General features: G+C 49.7%; 3 protein-coding genes across 8 annotated transcripts in view; all 3 read right to left on the minus strand.

The window, feature by feature from the left end:
• The window catches only part of DNAAF4 (dynein axonemal assembly factor 4), a 7,493-nt gene extending 2,431 nt beyond the window's left edge, over window positions 1–5,062 (minus strand). The window contains exons 1-6 of one of the 2 annotated variants that reach the window (XM_039339952.1): window positions 4,826–5,062; window positions 4,601–4,748; window positions 4,339–4,472; window positions 3,001–3,229; window positions 2,102–2,247; window positions 217–326 (exon numbers count right to left, since the gene is read on the minus strand). In XM_039339952.1, coding sequence (XP_039195886.1) covers window positions 217–326; window positions 2,102–2,247; window positions 3,001–3,229; window positions 4,339–4,472; window positions 4,601–4,748; window positions 4,826–4,942 — 884 coding nt within the window. In that variant the 5' untranslated portion in view covers window positions 4,943–5,062. Of the gene's footprint in view, window positions 1–216; window positions 327–2,101; window positions 2,248–3,000; window positions 3,230–4,338; window positions 4,491–4,600; window positions 4,749–4,825 lie in introns of both variants that reach the window. The other variant, XM_039339951.1, reaches the window with a different exon arrangement.
• A 125-nt stretch (window positions 5,063–5,187) lies between these two features.
• On the minus strand, window positions 5,188–12,310 carry PYGO1 (pygopus family PHD finger 1). Its single transcript, XM_039339950.1, has 3 exons — window positions 8,717–12,310; window positions 8,545–8,627; window positions 5,188–8,414 (listed from the first exon to the last, which is right to left on the minus strand). Exons 1-3 carry the CDS (start codon window positions 8,766–8,768, stop codon window positions 7,278–7,280), a joined length of 1,272 nt encoding a protein of 423 aa, XP_039195884.1. The 5' UTR covers window positions 8,769–12,310; the 3' UTR covers window positions 5,188–7,277.
• Window positions 12,311–12,453: 143 nt separating this feature from the next.
• PRTG (protogenin) overlaps window positions 12,454–19,123 on the minus strand; it is a 37,728-nt gene continuing 31,058 nt past the window's right edge. For all 5 annotated transcript variants that reach the window (XM_039339935.1, XM_039339936.1, XM_039339937.1 and 2 more), the window contains 9 exons: window positions 18,603–18,698; window positions 18,238–18,424; window positions 17,582–17,709; window positions 17,279–17,449; window positions 16,681–16,866; window positions 16,403–16,523; window positions 15,709–15,877; window positions 14,687–14,791; window positions 12,454–13,818 (listed from right to left, as the gene is read on the minus strand). In XM_039339935.1, coding sequence (XP_039195869.1) covers window positions 13,489–13,818; window positions 14,687–14,791; window positions 15,709–15,877; window positions 16,403–16,523; window positions 16,681–16,866; window positions 17,279–17,449; window positions 17,582–17,709; window positions 18,238–18,424; window positions 18,603–18,698 — 1,493 coding nt within the window. In that variant the 3' untranslated portion in view covers window positions 12,454–13,488. The remainder of the gene's footprint in view (window positions 13,819–14,686; window positions 14,792–15,708; window positions 15,878–16,402; window positions 16,524–16,680; window positions 16,867–17,278; window positions 17,450–17,581; window positions 17,710–18,237; window positions 18,425–18,602; window positions 18,699–19,123) is intronic.

A 19,123-nucleotide genomic window follows, 5' to 3' on the forward strand; every position in this document is an offset into this window, starting at 1 on the left:
CAGTTACACTACGACTGCCTTAAAAATGCTGTTACAGAAGGAAGCACTCAGGAGCTGCTATTCTGGTTCAGTTTAAGGAAGAAGAATGCAGGAGAGAGACGGCTGCATACTAATGAACACAAATATTGAAACCCAACAAACTGGCCCTCTTCTCCCCCAACTCTAAGCCAGAGCAGGTTTTGGAGACCACCTTTAGGAAGTCCATTCCAAACTCACTTTCCCTTGTCTTTCAACCACTCTGGGTTCTTTTCCTCTTCTTTTAAATCCTCGATCTCAGCAATATCTGCATTTATTATCCTGCGAGCCTCTGCTTGTTTACATAGCCACTGCAAATAAAACGCACACAAACACACACATCAGCTAGATGCTCCTAGGTAAGCCATCAGAGAGGCATGGCTTCAAAATAAGCCCTTCCTGCCTAGGATTCTACTCAGAGAGGCTCAAAAGTTTCCATGCAACTAGCAAAGCTTATTGCTACTGACATCCTGCTCTTGCAGAGGCTGCCTCTTCTGTGATTTCTGTTAACAGAAAACAAATCCCTGAACAGAAATGACAACATTTCTCTACAGTTGGTATATGTTGTATTTCCCCTAATTTATGACAGTTTGCAGTTAAAATGTTTATTTTTGTGATCTACAATTAGAACAGTGAAGACATAAAATGTCTCTCTATAACTGACTTCCCTTAAACAGAGTTTACACTTTATTGTACACATTTTGGCATTTGAGATTTTTCCTTCAAGTACAACTTGTTATGTATTATCCCCATTTTCTAACATTTTGTCTCCAAGACTATACTGCTATTAAGGTGATGCCAGTCCTTCTAGGTAGGCCTAGTAATTATAGTAATGATGATGATGGAAGGGACCTTAGAGGTCTTCTAGTCCAACCACCTGCTCAGGCAGGAAACCCTATACCATTTCAGACAAATGGTTGTCCAGTCTCTTCTTAAAAACTTCCAGTGTTGGAACATTCACAACTTCTGGAGGCAGGTTGTTCCACTGGTTAATTGTTCTGTCAGGAAGTTTCTCCTTAGTTCTAGGTTGCTTCTCTCCTTGATTCTTGTCCTGCCTTCAGGCACTTTGGAGAATAGCTTGATTCCCTCTTCTTTGAGGCAGCCCCTGAGATATTGGAACGCTGCTATCACGTCCCCCCTCGTCCTTATCTTCATTAAACTAGACATACCCAATTCCAGCAGCCGTTCCCTATAAGCTTTAGCCTCCAGTCCCCTAATCATCTTTGTTGCTCTTCTCTGTACTCTTTTTAGAGTCTCAACATCTTTTTTACATCGTGGTGACCAAAACTGGATGCAGTATTCCAAGTGTGGCCTTACCAAGGCATTATAAGGTGGTATTAACATTTCAGGTGATCTTGATTCTATCCCTCCATTAATGCAGCCCAGCACTGTGTTGGCTTTTTTGGCAGCTGCAGCACACTGCTGGCTCATATTTAAGTGGTTGTCCACCAGGACTCCGAGATCCCTCTCAGTTACTACTATTGAGCAAGGTACCGCCTATACTATACCTGTGCATCTGATTTTTCTTGCCTAAATGTAGAACCTTACTTTTTTCACCATTGAATTTCATTTTGTTAGATAGTGCCCAATGTTCAAGTCTGTCAAGATCCTTCTACAGGGTGTTGGCTATTCCTGCCAGCATTCTGTATGTTTGTCTGGAACTGTTCCTATATGGAGTCTCCAAGGCTCTGTGGATCTCTACAGGTAATGCAGTGGGACTGAAGATCCATTCCTGGTCCTATTTCTTCTTTTCCAGAGTATTTAATAAGACCATCCCCTTTCCCTGGGCCTACGGCTTCAAGCCATGCATCATGAAACATTGGGGAGCATTTATTCCAGATCTGCAGGAAAAAGGAAGGAGAATATTGACTGGGAAAATCGTATTCTTCCCAAGCCATTATAGTTCCTCACTGTTTTATGAGGCATGGCCCAAGACAAATTGCTGTGCAAGGACATTGAATATTTATTTTTTCAATCTTGATGCTGAAAAATAGTAGAGGAAGCAAGCATCGTCTCTTCTCCAATAACTTGCTGCAACTCCTCTGAATGCCAGCTCTCCATGGCACAAAATAGCCAAGCCCCCTACCTCTTCCTCCTCCGGGATCCGTGATTCTCTAAGGGCTGTTGGAAAAATACGAGGTGTAAAATGTATCATAATGCTACCGAGAGGGCGTGGAGAAGGAACTGAATCTTCCTTTATCTTTTCTGAAAACATATTTCCATAGTTTCTACCTGTAACAGTCAAACACAAAAGCTGTTTAATGCTATATTCCTGTTCATAGTTAACAGTAGCAATAAGGAAGAAAAAGGAGCCTATCCAGAGATATGTCTCTTGTTTCTGATATTTATAAGGCAGATGTCTGCAGATATAGAAAGGTAGATAGAGGAAAAACACAAAAAAGAATACAGAGCTGATGGTGTACACTTGTATTTTGAGGCAGATCCCAGAAATCTGAATGGGATTATATTTCATTGATATAAGCTTCAGAAACAGAATCTTGAACGTCTCCCAGCCAGCCGGGTTCTCCCCATTCTCCCTCTTAACACTATAGTGAGTTAGGGAGAAGACAGACTGAGATTCTTTGCCACACTTTTACTATTGCTGGGGTTTAAAACATGCTTTTGTATATGTAACCATCACACCCTGTCTGTTTTCCCCAAAGTCATATCACTGCAGACCATGAAGCAGGGTTCAGAGGCTGAATGCCTGCAAGTGCCTTTGTCTTTAACCCTTTCCTCAGGCTGACAAAATAAGGCACTACGGTAATTGTTCAGCGTTGTTTGAAAAATGCTTTTGAATAGTATTTGTGGTTTTTTGAAAGGGTTATGTTTAGTTCACATTATACGTTGTGAATCTGTACACTGAAATTCAACATGGGAGGCTTTTAATATTTTTTAAAATATTTTAAATAAATACAAACAGCCATAGCAAAGCATGAAAGAAAGTGCAATGTCCATATGGTAACATAATGAGAACATTAATACCTTTAGTTAATGCTCCTGATGTGGACACTCCCTTTCCAGCAAAAGATTCCAAGTTCTGGCATTCTTTTATTTCTCTGGGGACTTCTGTATTTTTATCTGGCAACTGGAACTTAGTACATACTTTCTTTTGCATCTTATTCTGCCTTTTCCACACCTCAATCTCTTCAGTGGCTTTTTTCCGTTCTTGTTCTTTTAGCTCTTCTATTCTTTTTCTTTCTGCTTCTTCTAGCTGTTTGAATTATAGGACATTCATTCTGGAATTATTTATTGTTAAGAGGCAAGTTTCCTCATTATTGATTTCTTATCAGGCAGGTAATTAAGATTCCTACTTTTAGAGACACTGTTTTCAGAAGGCCACAGGGAAGTTAAATATAACGCAGAATTTAGAACTAGAGGAGTAGCCTGTCCCATAAAACTCAAAGGCACCTGCATCTCTTCTCCACAGTATCATCAGAACGTAATATAGATTTTCAGAAATGTATCTGAAGTGATTTCTCATAGCAAATGGTGATGAACAGCTAAACTATTTTTAATTATAATTCTTCATTCACCTACAGATAGTATAATACCTCCTAATTTCCACAAGCCTGTCATATTAGCCTTTTATTTATTAATTTTAATAGGCCTATGGGTCGCTCCAATCACAAATGACTCTGAGTTGCATATACATATATGTAGACATTGCTAGCACGTAAGAGTGAAGTAGGTGGAGACTGGATGTTCACCAGAATTGATAACCCATCCAATGGGTGATAGGAAAAGCAAGAGCTCCACTCCAATAGAAAAGAGGTGAGTGAGAAGGAAGAAAAGAAGGGAGGACCCAAGTTTAGTGGAGAGAAACTTTGAGGCTGAGACCTATGAACAGAAGCGGAGAGACAAGTGTAATAGGACAGGGGGAATTAGACTTCAATTCTTGCACAAAGAATAGAAGGCCAGTTGGCCCAAACTTAAGAAGAGTTGCAATAAGAAAAAGACCAAAAGATGTGCCAGGGAATGAAGCTGCCATGGTTTGAGAAAGAAAAAGAATCAATGGGGGTTCAGACAAGACAATACAAGGCCAACAAGATGCAAAGCTTAGACATAACAGTGTGGTAAAGCGCTGGACGAAGATTATCTCCACCTGTAATTAAGGTACCCTTATTTGAGGAATGGTACTTCTGAAGAGATGGCTCAGACATGTGGTATAATTGGGGGGAGAGGGGAGAAAAGGAAGGAGGAAAGAGACAGACCATCAAAGAGGCTTGGGTTGCTCAGAATCCTAAGGCTGGAAGGCAAACCAGGCGGACTTTGACAACACTCATTAGCGGTGCTTTATCTCTTTGAAGGAGGGCCGTTTACCTTGATGGTGGCATCCAGAGCAAGTTTGCCGCGTTCCCGTTTCTCTGCAGATTTCGCCGCTGCTTTCGCTCGGGCCTCCTCCTGAGCTTGGCGGACGGCTTCCTCACGAATTTCCCGCATCTTTGCTTCGTTCCCTGAAAAAGCCACGCCGGCTGGAAAGGTCCGGGGCAGGAGAGAGAAAGCGGCCTCACGGACTGCAGGGCACGGTTTAGGCGGGACCCCCACCCGCAGCGGAGGCCTCCCGGCCCAGGCCGGCCCTCACCGTCCTCCGCCCGCAGGGACGGCCACGGGGCCGCTTCCTTCTTGAGCAAGGTGAAGATGACGCAGCCATCCCGGATCTCGGCGCGGCTGCGCTCGGCGTCGATGGGGGCGAAGAGCGCGGCTTCGAAAAGCAGCGGCGGCGCGTTCACCTGCGGGAGGCGGGCAGCAGCGGGTTATATGGCGTCTGCCGCCGGGCAGTGCCCCCCGGGCCGCCCCCCGCGCCCACCTTGAGGTACCGCTCGGTGCAGAAGACGCCGTGGCGGCGGGCGGCCCTCAGCGGCACGGTCAGGCGCACGGTTTCAGCCGTCTGCTCCCAGCTGAAGTCACGCACCCAGACGGGCATGGCGGCCGTTGCCAGGACGCTGGGCGCGAGGGCTGCCGGGAACGCCGTCCCTCCCCGACTTCCGCCGGAAATCGCTCTAGCCGCGTGTGCCTGCTCGGGCGCGCCGAGGTCAGTGGTCCGTCCGCGGGCCAAGCGCCCCGGGCCCGTGCTCGTTCGCCGTCGCTGAAGGGAAACGGACGGTGTTGCGGCACCCGTTTCCCAGAAGAGGGCAATCAGAGCGGACACAAATTCCACGAACGACAAAATACATCAAAAACCGGTTTAATCATTGGCGTGAGGTCCGCTCAGCTCGCCATCCATCAACATAGAAACAGAAACGTCATTCCTATACTTTATAGAGTAGTTCACACAGGCACCATGATATGAAATTATTTGTATTACATAGTAATTTCATTTCGTACTAAGGGAACAATAACGGACAAAGTCTGGGAACTCGATTCCAATTTGAATTACATACATCAACTTTGCCACGCGTCACAGTCCTATTGCATGTGTTATTTCAGACATGTTCTTTATTTTAAAAGTTGCTGCAAAAATAAATGTCACCAATGTGGAACGCATTTGAGATTGTATAAAAATTACTCAACTGATATCCCCAAAACAGGTATAGGTAAGCATACATAAGACAAGTTTTAATATGAAACAGTAATTAAATCACATTCAACCGAAAAGACACATTGCCAAGTATGTATGTTACACATTACTAGCAAGCAAGGCTCTATTATATATAACAAGGTACACATTTAAGCATGAAGGATAGCAAAATTCCTATTAAAAATAAAATGAAAAGTCACTGATTTTATTTTTTAAAAATAACTCAGGACTAAAGTCCCACATTAAGGGTATTTAAACATCCCCATAATTTGTAAACGTGTGAAGTGTTATTCCACACATAATTAGGGCACAGACAGATGGGAAAAAGGGAAAGGGGTTCACAAGTTGTGTACTTTCCTCTCAACTTGGGTGGCTTCTGTGTTGGGGGCAGCACAGGGCCAGATCTGTAGAATCAGCAGCAGCAGCAAAACTCCTGCCTGCTCTGAGACTCTACTTTGGACCAGGTAATAGATGGCCAGGTGTTTTAAAGCTACACAGACACCTGAACCAGGAATGGGGGAGAACTAGTCACAAGAGGGAGTGTTTGTCCTCCAAATTCCAGGAGCATGGAAGCTACAATCAATTACAAAAGAAAATCTCTTGAGATACCTACTAGATTTCTAAGTTGACTTCCATCACTTACTTCTGGCTTAAGTAGCCCAAATTATTTTTGCTCCAATTGTTTCCAGCCCAGAGATACAGATCCATTCTGATTTATCTCCAAGACAAACTAAAGGAAAACAAATATTTAGTGTAGTGTTCATTTGTTCATTCATGTTTATTGTTGGATTGATCTTCAGTCATGGGCATCTTGCCATTTGCTAAATGGAGATATTAGAATTGGATTCATCTGCACAGCTTGCTACCTGGGAAACTTCCCCACTGCCTGGGATGGCCAACCAGATTCCCTCAAGGAGGGAAACAGTATGAATGTTCCCATCCAACTTATGCACAAAGGAATTGACATGGTGTGTCAGTTTTCCACCAACTTTTCCTTAGGCAAGCAGCTGAGAATCCAAGTCCCCTCCAAATGCTCAAGATGGTTTCCAAAAAATGGCCACTGGGCTGATGCAGCCAGTCTCCCACAGATGGTGGCCATTTGGTTGCTGCTATTCCTCTCAAGAAGCTTCTGTGGGGTTGCCTCTCCTAATCTTAATCTCCAGGATAAAACTCCGCAATCATGCTGGTACCCCCTGGTTACCTGGTTACCATGGCTGGTAGCCATGGTAACTCACACTCAATTATTACCTGCCAGGGTGTGTGTGTGTGTGTGTGTGTGTGTGTGTGTGAGAGAGAGAGAGAGAGAGAGAGAGAGAGAGACTGCACATAATGCTAATGTGATCAGAAATAAGCACTATAAAATATAAGCACTATAAAAATAGCAGTAGAATTCAAAAATACTAGCTGGGTTACCCTCATTAGATAAATTCCAGCTCACATACAAATCATTTCCCAGTTGTTCCCTAGAACTGCTTTTTTTTTTTTCAACTGGAGAAACCGCAGAAACAGAGTTAAGATAGTGGCAGGTACTGAAAATATATTGTGTGACATTATGGTTCCTCCACTACATTCCATCTGCAGACTGAAGAGTTTTACAAAAGCAGCCCTTTTGTAGGCCTAAACCTCACTGTCAGGAAGAAAGCACCTCAAGTTCTTCTGATGAAAACTTAATGCACTTGGGCATATAACAAAATGTGTGGAAAGATGGAGTTTCACAAACCACGGGGGGGGGGGGGGTTGTTCAGACGTCAGTGTTCAGGGCTGGTGGTCCCACCACCTCCCTGGTGCGTATCAGTTGAATGTCCTTGTCTGTCATGCAAGTATCGCAGCCCCAGACTGCCGAAGCCTCTGCGGTCAGCAGGCCATATGCTGATTCCGTCATGCCTGTACAGATCCGATGAAACCATTTCTGACAGGAGACTTCACAGAGGATGGCGTCCTGATCATCATTCACCTCGTGGGTACAAATCCCACATGGGTAAACTGGCTCAGAGAGCAGGTGGTCGTGCTGGGGGGGGTGCAGCAGGATTTTACTGCCGCCATCGCCCCCACCACCCTTCTCTGAGCTGCTTCCCTCAGGACCTCCATGGGGCAGGCGGGGTTTAGCAGGGGTCCCATTCACATGGGCACTGTTCAGATTTTCCATGTGCTTCGGCAGGACCCCCTCTGGGGTGCCCACTGGGAGGTGCTGGTGCCGGCTGGCCTTTACATCTGTGCTTCCTGAGCTCAGCAGACCCTCTGCTCCCTGCGAGGTGGGGTGGTGCTGCTGGGGCGGAGGCTGATGCTTGCTGACCCCCAGTTTTGGGAAAGCTTTTTCCTGATTGTAGCTGTTCAGCCCCAGAGCATAAGAGTGGTTGGGCTCCGTCAGGGAGCTGCCAAAGGCAGGGTTGGGGCCCGGCCCCAAATGCCTGGCAGATGGAGGCATGGGGCCTGCATTCTGCGAGGGTATGTGACCAAAGTTTTCACCGGGGTTGGGCCGGAAGGGCAGGCCGGGCCCAGTCAGGGCTTGGCTGGCGCTGTAGGAGGGCTGGTAGCCGAAGCCCGCCACGTTCTCTGGCGACCCGAAGGTCACGGCTGGAGCCCTGCTGAAGGCGGCTCCTGCCGGGCTCTGGCCGAAGGGGGACGGCCGGTGGCGGAGGGGGAAGGCGGGCGCCCCGTACGGGGACGCCAGTCTGGGCAGTACATGAGGCGGCATCCTAAAGGCGTTGTAGCCCCCGAAGCCGGAATACGCGGGGCCGGCGAAGTAGGGGCCACTCGCGGGCTTGTAGGCGACGGCGGCGGCGTAGCTGTCGTCGAAGGGGTTGACAGCGATCAAGTGCTCGGCGCTCGGGTTGGGCGGCGGGGCGTACTCGGAGGCAGGCGCAGGGAAGGGGGTGCCCTGCGGGGGGCGAGAGTAGACCCCTGAGCCCCGCGGGAGGGCGGCCCCCGCACCGTCTCCCAGCACCCGCCTTCCGCCCCCCCAACGCCGGCCCGGCCTGGCGGGAAAGCGGGCCGCCGCCCCGGCTTACCTGCGCGCCGCCCTTGCGCTTCTTGTCGGGGCTGCCCAGCTGCAGCCCAGCGCCCGCCAAGCCCTCCACGCCGCCGTCCACCCCTGCAAGAGCCGAGCGCAAGCTCCGTATCGCCACTCCTGGAGCACCCGTTCCCCCCGACCCCGCTCCCCGGCCCGGCCGCCGCACCCACCTCGAGGCCTCTTGAGCGCCGCGCCGGGCTCCTTCTCGTGTTCCGCGGACATTGCCGGCGCAGCATGGTGGCCCGCCCCGCCGGGCAGGCGCAGCACCCAGGCAGCCACCGACCCGGCGACCGCGATGCGCAGCCCGGCCCCTCCGCCGGCGGGGCGGACCCCTCCTCTCGCGCCGCCCCTGCCAGGAGCTGCTGCTCAGCCGGCCGGGCCGCTTGGAGCCTCGGGGGTGGTCCCGGTAGGACAGCGCCGCATCTCTCGAGCTTCCCACCCGCGCTCCGTTGCCTGCGGACTCCGAGAGAGCCCCTGCCCGCCCACTGCTTCGGAAGGCTGCTTACGAGTGAGGCACTTATCGGCAGTGGGCCGGAATTGGGGGTTGGTGGCGTCCCGGCGCGTGCCCCCCCCTCCCGCGATGCGTAGGTTCTGTCCTTATTGCTCGTTTCCCGCGCCCTCCCGTCCCCGGGGTCCCGCCGCTATGTGCGCCGCGGAAGAGTTGGGAAAAGAAGAATGGAGCCCTCAAAGGGAAACAGGCCGCCAATTACTACAGGAAACTTTTATTTCAACTGTGCAATCTATCTGTATAAGACAGCAGTTTCATAAACATTTTGGCATTTAAATTTCTACTCATTTTTGGCATGACGTTTGTGCTAGCATCAGGACAAGCCTGGGAACAAGTGAGGGGAAAGAGGAAGGACACAGTTAAATATTCACTATGCTATCAAAAGGTTTAAAAAAAAAAAGCACATAAGCAAAATGTTTTAAAAAGACATATTAAAAAGTACATTCATTATCAGACCATCACCAACTGTCCTCACACAACAGAGTTCACAGAGCTGATCCCCTGAGTCAAATATAAAATTAATACAATTCAGCTCGTTTCCCCCATTGGCCAGCCAGCAGTTGACGGCCCTTCAAGAAAACAGCAAGAGTGGCAGGAGCCAGAACACCCTCGGCCAAAAAGCCTCGCTGGACTCCCACACTGGCAATTCATTCACATCCTCAAGAATATAGGGAAGTGTTTTAAACAGCCATTTACCAAAGTGCCAGGCTTGATGCAGCAGGTGGTGGGTTGATTGAGATGGCTTTCCCCTGGGGGGAGGGGGTAATTCCCACCTGGGGAGGGTGGAAGTTCCATGTGCCAAGTTGCCCAAAAGAAGTCAGGAGTCAGCAAAGTACACCCCAGTAATGAGGTTCACACTTGCTCCAATGCGCAACTGAACCTGGATGTGATTGATTTCAGATACTTCAGAGACAACATTTCCCTCCTGCTCTGGTTTTAGTTGCTCTTCCAAACTGATGGAAAGTGAATTCGGTGAATTACCCCAAGGTGCAAGTGAGAGTTGGGTGGTGTTGCCATCCATTTTTGAGATCAAGGCAAGGCAGCCAAGGTGTGCAAGCCCCTTTTCCTGAGGCTTCACTGCCCTGCTTTTGGGGTGGGGTGGTGCTTCAGAACAAGAAGGGTAAAAACAGCAGCAAAACAGATGTGCCCAAAGAAATGTTACACAAAGCAAATCTTGCGGTGACGACGCCAGCTAGGGTTCTGAAGCACCCCGAGGATGAGATGGAAAAACATAAACCTCTTTTTAAACAGATGAATACTTTCAGGACAGTGTTCAGAACAAAATTAAGACAGGCATCTTAAACCTGAAACCTGGGATATAAGGGTCTCCCAAACGAATGGAAACAAGGTTTGCTGAACCTGCCATGACTGGCGAGGTTCGCAAATGACAATGCTTGCAGGTCATTGTGGCTGAATCCACACAACTCAGCTGTGTCCCTGAATACAGGTCAGGAGGTCGCCCAGCTGCCTGGGGAAGGGGGAAGAGTCACATTCAACTGCCTGCAAACTGCATATACAGACACCTTGTGCACCTGACCTGACTCTTTGCTTGGCACTGCATGGACAATATGCCCTGCACTGATATTTGGAAAAGTGGCACTCTGGCAACTCGGGAGAAAAGGACCCTCTACAGGAGAAGCAGAACTCAAGGAGCGTTTTTTTGCTCCTTCAGGATGGAGGACCTAGTTACAGGTGTTTCCACGTGAACCAACTATTCTACCTGTCCAGGTTGCTGATGGCACAAGCTCATCCTATGCACTGGGGAGGTTTTTTGCTGGAATTCAAATCATGTTTCTAAATGCTTTCTTGGATGTCCCAGAGGAACTGATGGGGATTCAAAAGAAGATGGAAGAAAAGCAGCCATTTTGCTAGGAAGCATCCAAAGGTTCCTTCTGGCGAGAGTCACCCTCAACCCCTACCCCACGCTAACCCAGGTTTGCCCGAAGATGAAGGAAAGATCATTCATCCCCTCTCTCTGGATAAAGATGGGGGGGTCACCTGAAAAGATAATGCCAATTCAAAGCAAAAAAAACAAAAGTACAGAAAGCTCACCTACCTACCTAGCACAGGCCTCTACACCAAGATAGCCTTAAATATCTTTGGTTTTCTTCATTTGCTGCAACCTTGGACACAAACTATTTCCAACTTGCAAATCCCTCTCCCTCTCTTGAGCTGGCATTCTGGCAACTTGGGAGAAAAGGACCCTCTATAGGAGAAGCAGAAACACCCAAGGAGGCCATCAGGGCACCTTCCTGGACCAGGATTCCTCTGTTCCGCCCCCACCTCTGAGTGAGGGCAGGCTCCTCCATCCCGAGGGCTCTTCCAAAGGGCTCAAGGGAGGGGCATTCCTTCAGCTGCCAACTGCCAAAACTAGAATGCCCCGGCACTGCCTCACTATCCCCAGAAGAGGTCCAAAAATGTCAATATCAAATGTCAAATAAGTATTTGCAGAAGCCCCCCCCCCTCAGCACAGCGGCCCTTGGAATGTATTGCTACAAAACTCAGCAAGCTGCCCACCCGAGTAGACATCCTTTGGTGGTGTGGCAGGCTCAGCTTTGACCAAACAAGGCCTCTCAATCCATCTTTGGCAAATGAGTTTCCTTTTCTTCAATCAGTATAAATGAACATTCAGAAATATTCTTTCTGTTAATAGAACTGCTGAAGGAAAACAAAATTACACTTGAAGTCTTTGGAGCTGAAGAGGGTCTTACTTCAACTTTTATAAAAGAGTTCTGGCAGCAACAATACTAAAGGTCACATTGTAAAACCACGTAGTCCACTCCTAATCTCCATTTGGTTCTCGGCTCCTTTGGGTTCATATCTACTTAGGCATTAAAATTATTTGATGCTGCAGTTTTAACTATTTCAACTATCTTTTGGGGTAAATATGCAGCTTTCTTTCCACAGAGCATTCTTTGGTACAAGATCATTATTTTCTTTAAAGCCTTTGCATCCAAAAAGTGGTGGTAAAGACAATGTTGGCCTGGCCTGAGCTCTCAGCCGACACGGCAGCCTCTGGGCTCTTACAAGGCCACAGGCCAGCTCGTTAGCCCCACAGTGCGGCAGGGAGAGCTGGGAAGGAGGCCGTCGGTCCTCTCACTAAACCCACCACCATTCAGATCCACAACCAGCCTCGTGTCCTAAATGGACATTTCCTGTCACCTGCAAGAGACCCATCTGGGAGTCCCATCTGAGATGTTTGGCCAACCCTTTTCTGAATGGAAACAGAAGGGAACTGTACCAGTCAGCTTACAATTTTGGTGAATACCTCTATCTTTTGCTAATCATCTCATTCACTCGCTCGCTCATTAACTTCAGAACAAAACAAAACATGAGATACCCTGTCAGTTTGCCTTACAACACACAAGACAGTTTAAAAGAAATAAACTGCACCCTGAGCACAGGAAAACAATAACACTATAATAACTTTAAAAGGAGGTAGTATAAAACAGGAGCTGTGTGGGAACAAAAAGGGGAGAGGGGCTCTTGTCCCAGGCTTATGGGTTCTGATGCTCAGGACCAGCCAGGAAAACAAATGGGGGACCCCAAGCTGACCTGCAGAGCACATGTAAGGCCTCGTTCTGGCCTCCAGAGAAACTTCATAAGGCAAGCAGTGAGTTCAAAACTATCTAATGCAGTGGTTCTCAACCTGTGGGTCGAGACCCCATTTGGGGTCGAATGACCATTTCACGGGGGTCGCCAAACAAGGCTGTCTGCCATTTTTTCCCCTTTTCTTTGGCCACGCCCCTGGCACCTGGTGATATATAAGTGGTTGGGGGTCACCACAACATGGGGAACTGTATTATGGGGTCGCGGCATTAGAAAGGTTGAGAACCACTGATCTAATGGAAGGCACCATTATCACCAGGACACTTGGGGGAATCATCTGGCCAAGGGAACACAGCACAGGTGGAAAGCCTCCCTGTCTCCCCACTGTGGACCCCAGAAGGCACTGACAAGGCAGGTGGGACCCTGAGACTGGGGTGGCCCCTGGAGGGCCCCAGGGCTGCCTGCAGCCTCTGCCCCGCTGGCCCCTGAAGTGGCCCTCTTTTGGAGATTGCTCCTCCAGAGGCCAGTGGGGCAACCCCCTATGCTTCCCAGCACAACTCCTTGGCTCACAGGGACACACGCTCGCTATCCATACATTCAGGGAAAGGACTTGGGGCTGCCAGGAAACCATCACCAGTCATGCAGCCACGAGCAATGCTTCCAGACAGTGAGGTAGTGTGGTTGCTTCCTTTGGCATCTGCTCTGGCAAGCTGAGGTAGATATCCAAGCAAAGGGGTCACCTTTGCTCCAGTGACAGAGAGGAGAGCCGCCCTGCTCTCCTTTCACATTTTTGCACACTGGACATTCACTAGGGAAGGAAAATACAAAGAAACACGGGTTGCCTGCTAGTCCTTGGGCATCCCACGGAAAGCTTGGCCTCCCAGTTCATTGTTCCCCGCAAGATGACTCATTGCCACTGCCAGCCAGCGGCACCTGCAGAGGCCTAGGAACAGGACATCTGGCTGTCAGGTGTGAGTCGCTGCCTGGGAAGGAATCTGCAGCCCCAAAGGCAGGAGGGGGATGCAGCTCCTCATTGGACTCGTGGGAGAACCTTCCCGAATCCCCAGTCTCGTGGCTGCCTTGGCTGTTGGCTGAATGCTCTGTGTCGGTTCCCAGGCTGCAGATCACTTGGGCACTTGGCTGCTGCTCTTGACCAATGAGCATGGCTGCCCCTGACTGGTACAGGAAGGCTGCTGCAGCCAGCTGCCTCGGGGCCTGTAGGAAGAACAAAAGCTGGACGTTTGATGCAGCTCCCACTGAAGGTGGGCCACTCACCCTGCAATTGAGCTTTCTGAATGGAACCTTCCTCACTTAGCAAGTAGCCTTCTTGGGAATAATAATAATAATAATAGTAATAAAGTTGGAAGGGATCTTGGAGATCATCTAGTCCAACCCCCTGCTCAGGCAGGAAACCCTATCTAACAATAATAATAATGATGATGATGATGCAGCAACTGATCTTGCTGAGCACAGTGACTGGTCCTTGCACATTACCAGCATCTGGGACTGAGGATCTGAATGGAAAATGATTTCTCCAAAGGAGCAGGAGAAATCAAACAAGGATGCACTGGCAGCATTTGCTGTGGGTCCTGAAAGCCCCAGGATGCCAGCTGGTGAAGGACCCTCCGGCCCCTCCCGGCACAAGCCGAGGTGCCTTAAAGGTCCCTTTGCTCTGGAAAAGCCTGTTGGGCACGCAGGATGCCTCCGAGGGCAGCCCCATCGCTTGGTAAGCAATCCAAGAGCACAAGCTTCATGCACAGGTGCAGCCTAACTGCAATCTCACAGTGGATGTCTTATCAGGATATTGCCAGGCTGAGGGAGGGGGGAGTGCCCAGGGTATTAGCTAAATTCACAGGGAGGTGAGATCTGAAACATGGTCCCCTCTGCAAGGACAGTGTTTTTGTTTGGCTGCCACCGCTGGAGAGAAGGACATGCAGGAGAAGCCCCCCTTTTCCAAGCATTTAGCATGTTGCAGCAGGGGAGGAGTCAGCAAAGAGTAGGGGGCCCAGCACCACAACAGAGGCCACAATCTCCCGAGGAGGTGGGCCTTCTTCTGTTCTGGTCAGTGGGGCTGTAGTCTCACCTCCTCTGCTTTCTCCTTCCGAGAGCCATGGAGGAAGAGCTGTTTCCTCTGGGTGCTCTTCTTCGTGACTGGACCAAAGCGGTTTATAATAAGGTCAGTTCCACCCTGAAGGGGAGGAGAGTCTTCCATTACCCTGGGGAAAAGGAAAAGGGCCCAAGGCCGGCCTGCCCACAGACTGGCTCCCAGGTCCATTCCCCAAGGGTCAACCGTGGTCAGAAGACACATTGCTGGACACCCACTGGCACAATCCCTGTTGAATGTCGTGGGACTTACTCCTGGGTAAGCATGCAGTGGACAAAGCCCATTTGCCAACCCCCTTTGTGAATGGACCTGCATTTCTGCCAGAAGACAAAAAGACCCTAAGAACTCTCCCCCAGACGAGCCACAGTCCTTCTGGGAGGCCAAGGGGTCACCTAATTGCCTTTTTGGGATATCTATCCCACTTGTTGCTGCCATTATTTAAAAATGCAGGTAAACCACCAAACTTGGAAAACACAGCACAAGTTAGGACAGAGCCAAAGGCAAAAGAGGTCACATATTAGCTTTAGCAGCCTGTCAACCTGGCAGCCTGTCCCGCATGAGGACCCCTCCCCAAGATCTTAGAAAACTGGGAAGATTGGACAGGATGTCCCATATGGAAGGGTATTACTATTTGCAACCATACACGAATAAAACGTGCTGCATACAGAGCTAGGCTAGAAAGTCACAATGACTGGTGCAAACTCCTGCTCAGGGCCCAGTTTTTATTTCTTTCCTTTCCTTCATAGCCCTGGGGAATTTAGATCCAGGACCCCTCTTGATGCAACCTTCTCACTCCCTTTTAAGATCCACCAGAATGGTCTCCTCCTTCATGGTCAAGGTCAAAGGCTTGAGCCTCCAAACCTTGCAATGCCCTGTCCCATGAGATCTCCCCTACATCTTCCACCCTTTCATTCGGCAATGAGATTAGCTAGTTGTTTTGCTATAAGCCTTCTCAAGAATTGCAGCTGAGCCAGAAAAGCAAACAAATGTATCCTTTGTACCTTGGTATCCAGAAAGCTGCCCCCTGCAATCCTGGGCAAGAGTGATCGCTCATTTTCTGCCAGGCTTTGCAGAGTTTTGGCTCCCTCACGGTTCCGCGTAGAAGAATGGCTACCGCTGCAAGGGAGTGGATCAGGGCTGGGCTGGCTGCTTTTGAAAGGGGTTGCTTTCCTGGGCAAGAGGAAACCAGGAGTTAACCTGATTTTCTAGCTGAAAGTTGACCGCTTGGTAAGCTCTAGTCACAGCTACCCCATTCTGAATGAAGAGGGCAGTGGAAGCCCTGAGCAGGCAATGGACAATGGGGGAGGGGCAGAAAGAAACAAGAAAGATTTCCTCCTGATATTGCAACTCCTCCTATAATCTCTGTCTTCTCTATCCACCACTCCTTGGGAACGTACAAGTTAATGGTGGGAAGATGCTAAGAGACAGAAAAGGTGCACAGCAGCCTACGTTGGTGGTAAGAATGGGGCAGCAAAGCAAGAACTTGAACAGGGGCCACTTGGTTTCTCTGGCTGTGTCCCTAGGGCTGAGGTTAGGCGATTCAAACCTGAGGTTCTACCATCACTTTGCACACATCCCAGTGAGGATTCGCTACACAGATTATGATGCACTCACACATACCCAACATTGGCACTCATACCTCCCACCCAGCTTTTCACTCACTTAGTCACATTCACACACATACAACAAATTTACCTCACTTTGCCATGGTAGATCAGGACAAGAATGCAGACTAAGATGCATACCAGGGCTATGGAGACACCTGCAATTATGCCCGTCATTGACTTCTGGTCCAACTGGTAAGAGCCAGAATGAGCTGCAAAAAGGAAACAGGTACTTCTATCCCAGGGATCTTGGTGGGACAGCAATGAGCAAGGAAGCCCATCCCACAATATGCCAAGTTGCCCCTTCTAGGAGAAAGAGGATGGAGCAGAGCAACTGTGTGATACATGCAGGCTGGACCAGGGGCTCACTTGTGTCGGCCTCTGAGGAATCCAGGCGTTTCGGTCTTTGGTTTGCCTCTGAGGGCTCCTTTGGCAGGACCACGAGTTCCAATGCGCTAGAAAAAGGCCCTTCGCCCGCTTCGTTGGATGCAGCAATTTTGATGAGGTAGACACTTCCCACCCTGAGGTTCTCTAATAAAGCCATGGTTATTGTTCCTGTAGGGAAGAAGGAGAGAAGATGACATGCCAACCATTTCCGTTTCCTTGGATAACCAGTGCCAAACTGCAGGTTGCCTGGCACAACCCTTCAGCCTGTTTCTGCTCCTGAGATTCTTTCTGAGATTCTTCACTGTGCAGGATCCCTGTGAGATCTACGACTGGCCAAGAAGTCATCATGTTATGGAGTGGCAGCAAAATCACCCTTATTATCACAGCCTGACTTCTAAAAGAAGAGCCTGGCAACCGAATACCAAGGTTTTTCTTGTGCTCCAGATCATCACTTGAAGCCATCAGCCCAGCAGTCTACGGCTGCCACCTCCAGGTTGTGTTGACAAGTAGCAGCCATAAGGTTGGGGGAAAGTGTGAAGGCCCCAATCTTGGCACCCAGAGTCTGCAGGCTCCCACTCACCTTCCCGATGAAGGACTTGCCACTCGCCTGCGATCCAAGCTTTCCTGGAGGCATACAGAATGGTGTATCGGGAGACAAGGGTTCCAATGCCAGCTGGTGGCTTCCAGGAGACCAAGGCTGTATCTTCCTCAATCATTGTCGCCTTCACTTCTACAGGTGGACCCTCTGGGGCTGTGGGGACAGATAGGCTGTCAATGAAGCCTTTGGAGCTCCAGAGACCTCTCTGGTGGAGTCTGAGAGGCTCCTCTGTGTGCAAGAGTGGATTCCCAGTCAATGAGCGCCAGGCAGCAGCAACCTCCTCACCTTCTGGGAGGGTGGTGTGGTAAACCACTGGACTCCATGGGCTGGAGAGCTGATCCACATGGAGCCGAACGGCAAACTCATACTTGGTATTTGGCTCCAGTTCTTGGACCATCAAGTGAGTCTCTGACCTGGACATAAGGAACCAGTTAGCAGGACATCCCTGCCTGCTGCCTTTTGCAATTCTTGCTGAGTGTGCAACAGGGAGGATGCATCTCAGCATTGCCATGGGAGAGGTGTAGCACTAGACTGGCCCTACAGCGGGGGGGGGGAGGGCTCCCCTTCCTCCCAGTCAGGGCCTGAGGCTGCTTCTCTGCCTGGATTGAGGTGGTAGGGCCTGGTCAGTGGCACTCTCCTCACACAAAGCCACCAGTACCCACAAAAGGCCTTGGGCAGATTCCACCGTCCCCATTGAGAGAACCCAAGCAGGAGATTTTTCAGCTTAAATACATGATAATCGAGAGAAACTGTCTTGGTGCTTCATGCATGCCAGCTGCCAGGCTTCCTCAAAACCAGACATGGAGAAGGTCTGTCTGGTGCAGGAGCCATGGCGAAGGCATCAATTCTGCCTTGTGTGAATGGCAGGGTGGGGGGTGGTATCCTGGCCAGCTCCTCAGAGGGAAGCAGGGTGAAGACAGAACAGGCGAAGGCCCACATACGTTTGAAGATAGAGCACCAAAGAAGCATTCTGCAGCCCCACCGGGTGACAGCGGAGAGTGTAGTTGATGACCTGTGCTGAAGTGAAGGCAGGCCGACCCCAATGCAAGAAGATGGAGGAGGAAGAGTTTGCTTTGGCGTAAAGGTGGTGGGGTGGCGGAGGGGGTGGCACCAGACGGTCCCGCACAGCTGCAGAGAGAGGAGAGTGCCCTAAGCGTGGGGGAACCAGATCAGGACTTGAAGAGCAATAGTGACTTCAGGGTCAGCACCAGAAGTCCAGCCAGCAAAGAGCCCCCCAAATTAAGAGACATTTTCTGCAGCTTCTGAAGTGCCACAATTACAGCAGAAAAATAAGCTGGAGACTCACATACGCAGCTGGGGGTGCTAACGGTCTGGTCTGCCTCGTAGCCTTCCTCCATGCTGTTGTATGCCAGCAGCCTGACATGGTACTTCCTTCTGGGGTCTGGATAAGGTTGAAGAACAATTGCTTAGCACAGCAGGACCCAACACTGGGAGGGAAACACAACATCCTGATCCTCGATTTCTAGATTGGCTTCCTCCAACTGGGTGCTCTTGACGCCCCAAAATTGCAGCCAGCATGGCCTGATTAGGGAGTCCTCCTCCTCCCTCCAGCAGCAACCCCAAATTTGCCCCTTGGCTCATTATTGCTCTTGATCATGTCTGGTTGTTCCATGGCCACTGGTCTCCCCAAAGGCCCTGAACAATGACTGCATGAACACAGCAATGCATCACGTCCACCAGCTGGAAGAGCTGAGAATGGGACAGTCGGATGCTCACACCTCCTGGAACAAAGTTGAGGGCGCAAACTCTGCCTCCCCTGAATTTGCGGAGGCAGGAGGAATTAGCTGCAGCCTTACAGTCTGTGGA

The sequence above is a fragment of the Crotalus tigris genome, unplaced genomic scaffold (genome assembly GCF_016545835.1).
Source record: "Crotalus tigris isolate CLP2741 ecotype Arizona unplaced genomic scaffold, ASM1654583v1 scf7180000017741.1442986301:2390832, whole genome shotgun sequence".
NCBI classification, from domain to species: domain Eukaryota; kingdom Metazoa; phylum Chordata; class Lepidosauria; order Squamata; family Viperidae; genus Crotalus; species Crotalus tigris.

What these genes read in the sequence shown, in the direction of transcription:
- PYGO1 (XM_039339950.1), bottom strand. Translation starts at nt 8,768, where the DNA reads ATGTCCGCGGAACACGAGAAGGAGCCCGGCGCGGCGCTCAAGAGGCCT. An exon ending in GGCGCTCAAGAGGCCTCGAG is followed by an intron (nt 8,628 to 8,716) that starts GTGGGTGCGGCG and finishes CGGCTCTTGCAG; the next exon opens with GGGTGGACGGCGGCGTGGAG. An exon ending in AGCGCAAGGGCGGCGCGCAG is followed by an intron (nt 8,415 to 8,544) that starts GTAAGCCGGGGC and finishes CGCCCCCCGCAG; the next exon opens with GGCACCCCCTTCCCTGCGCC.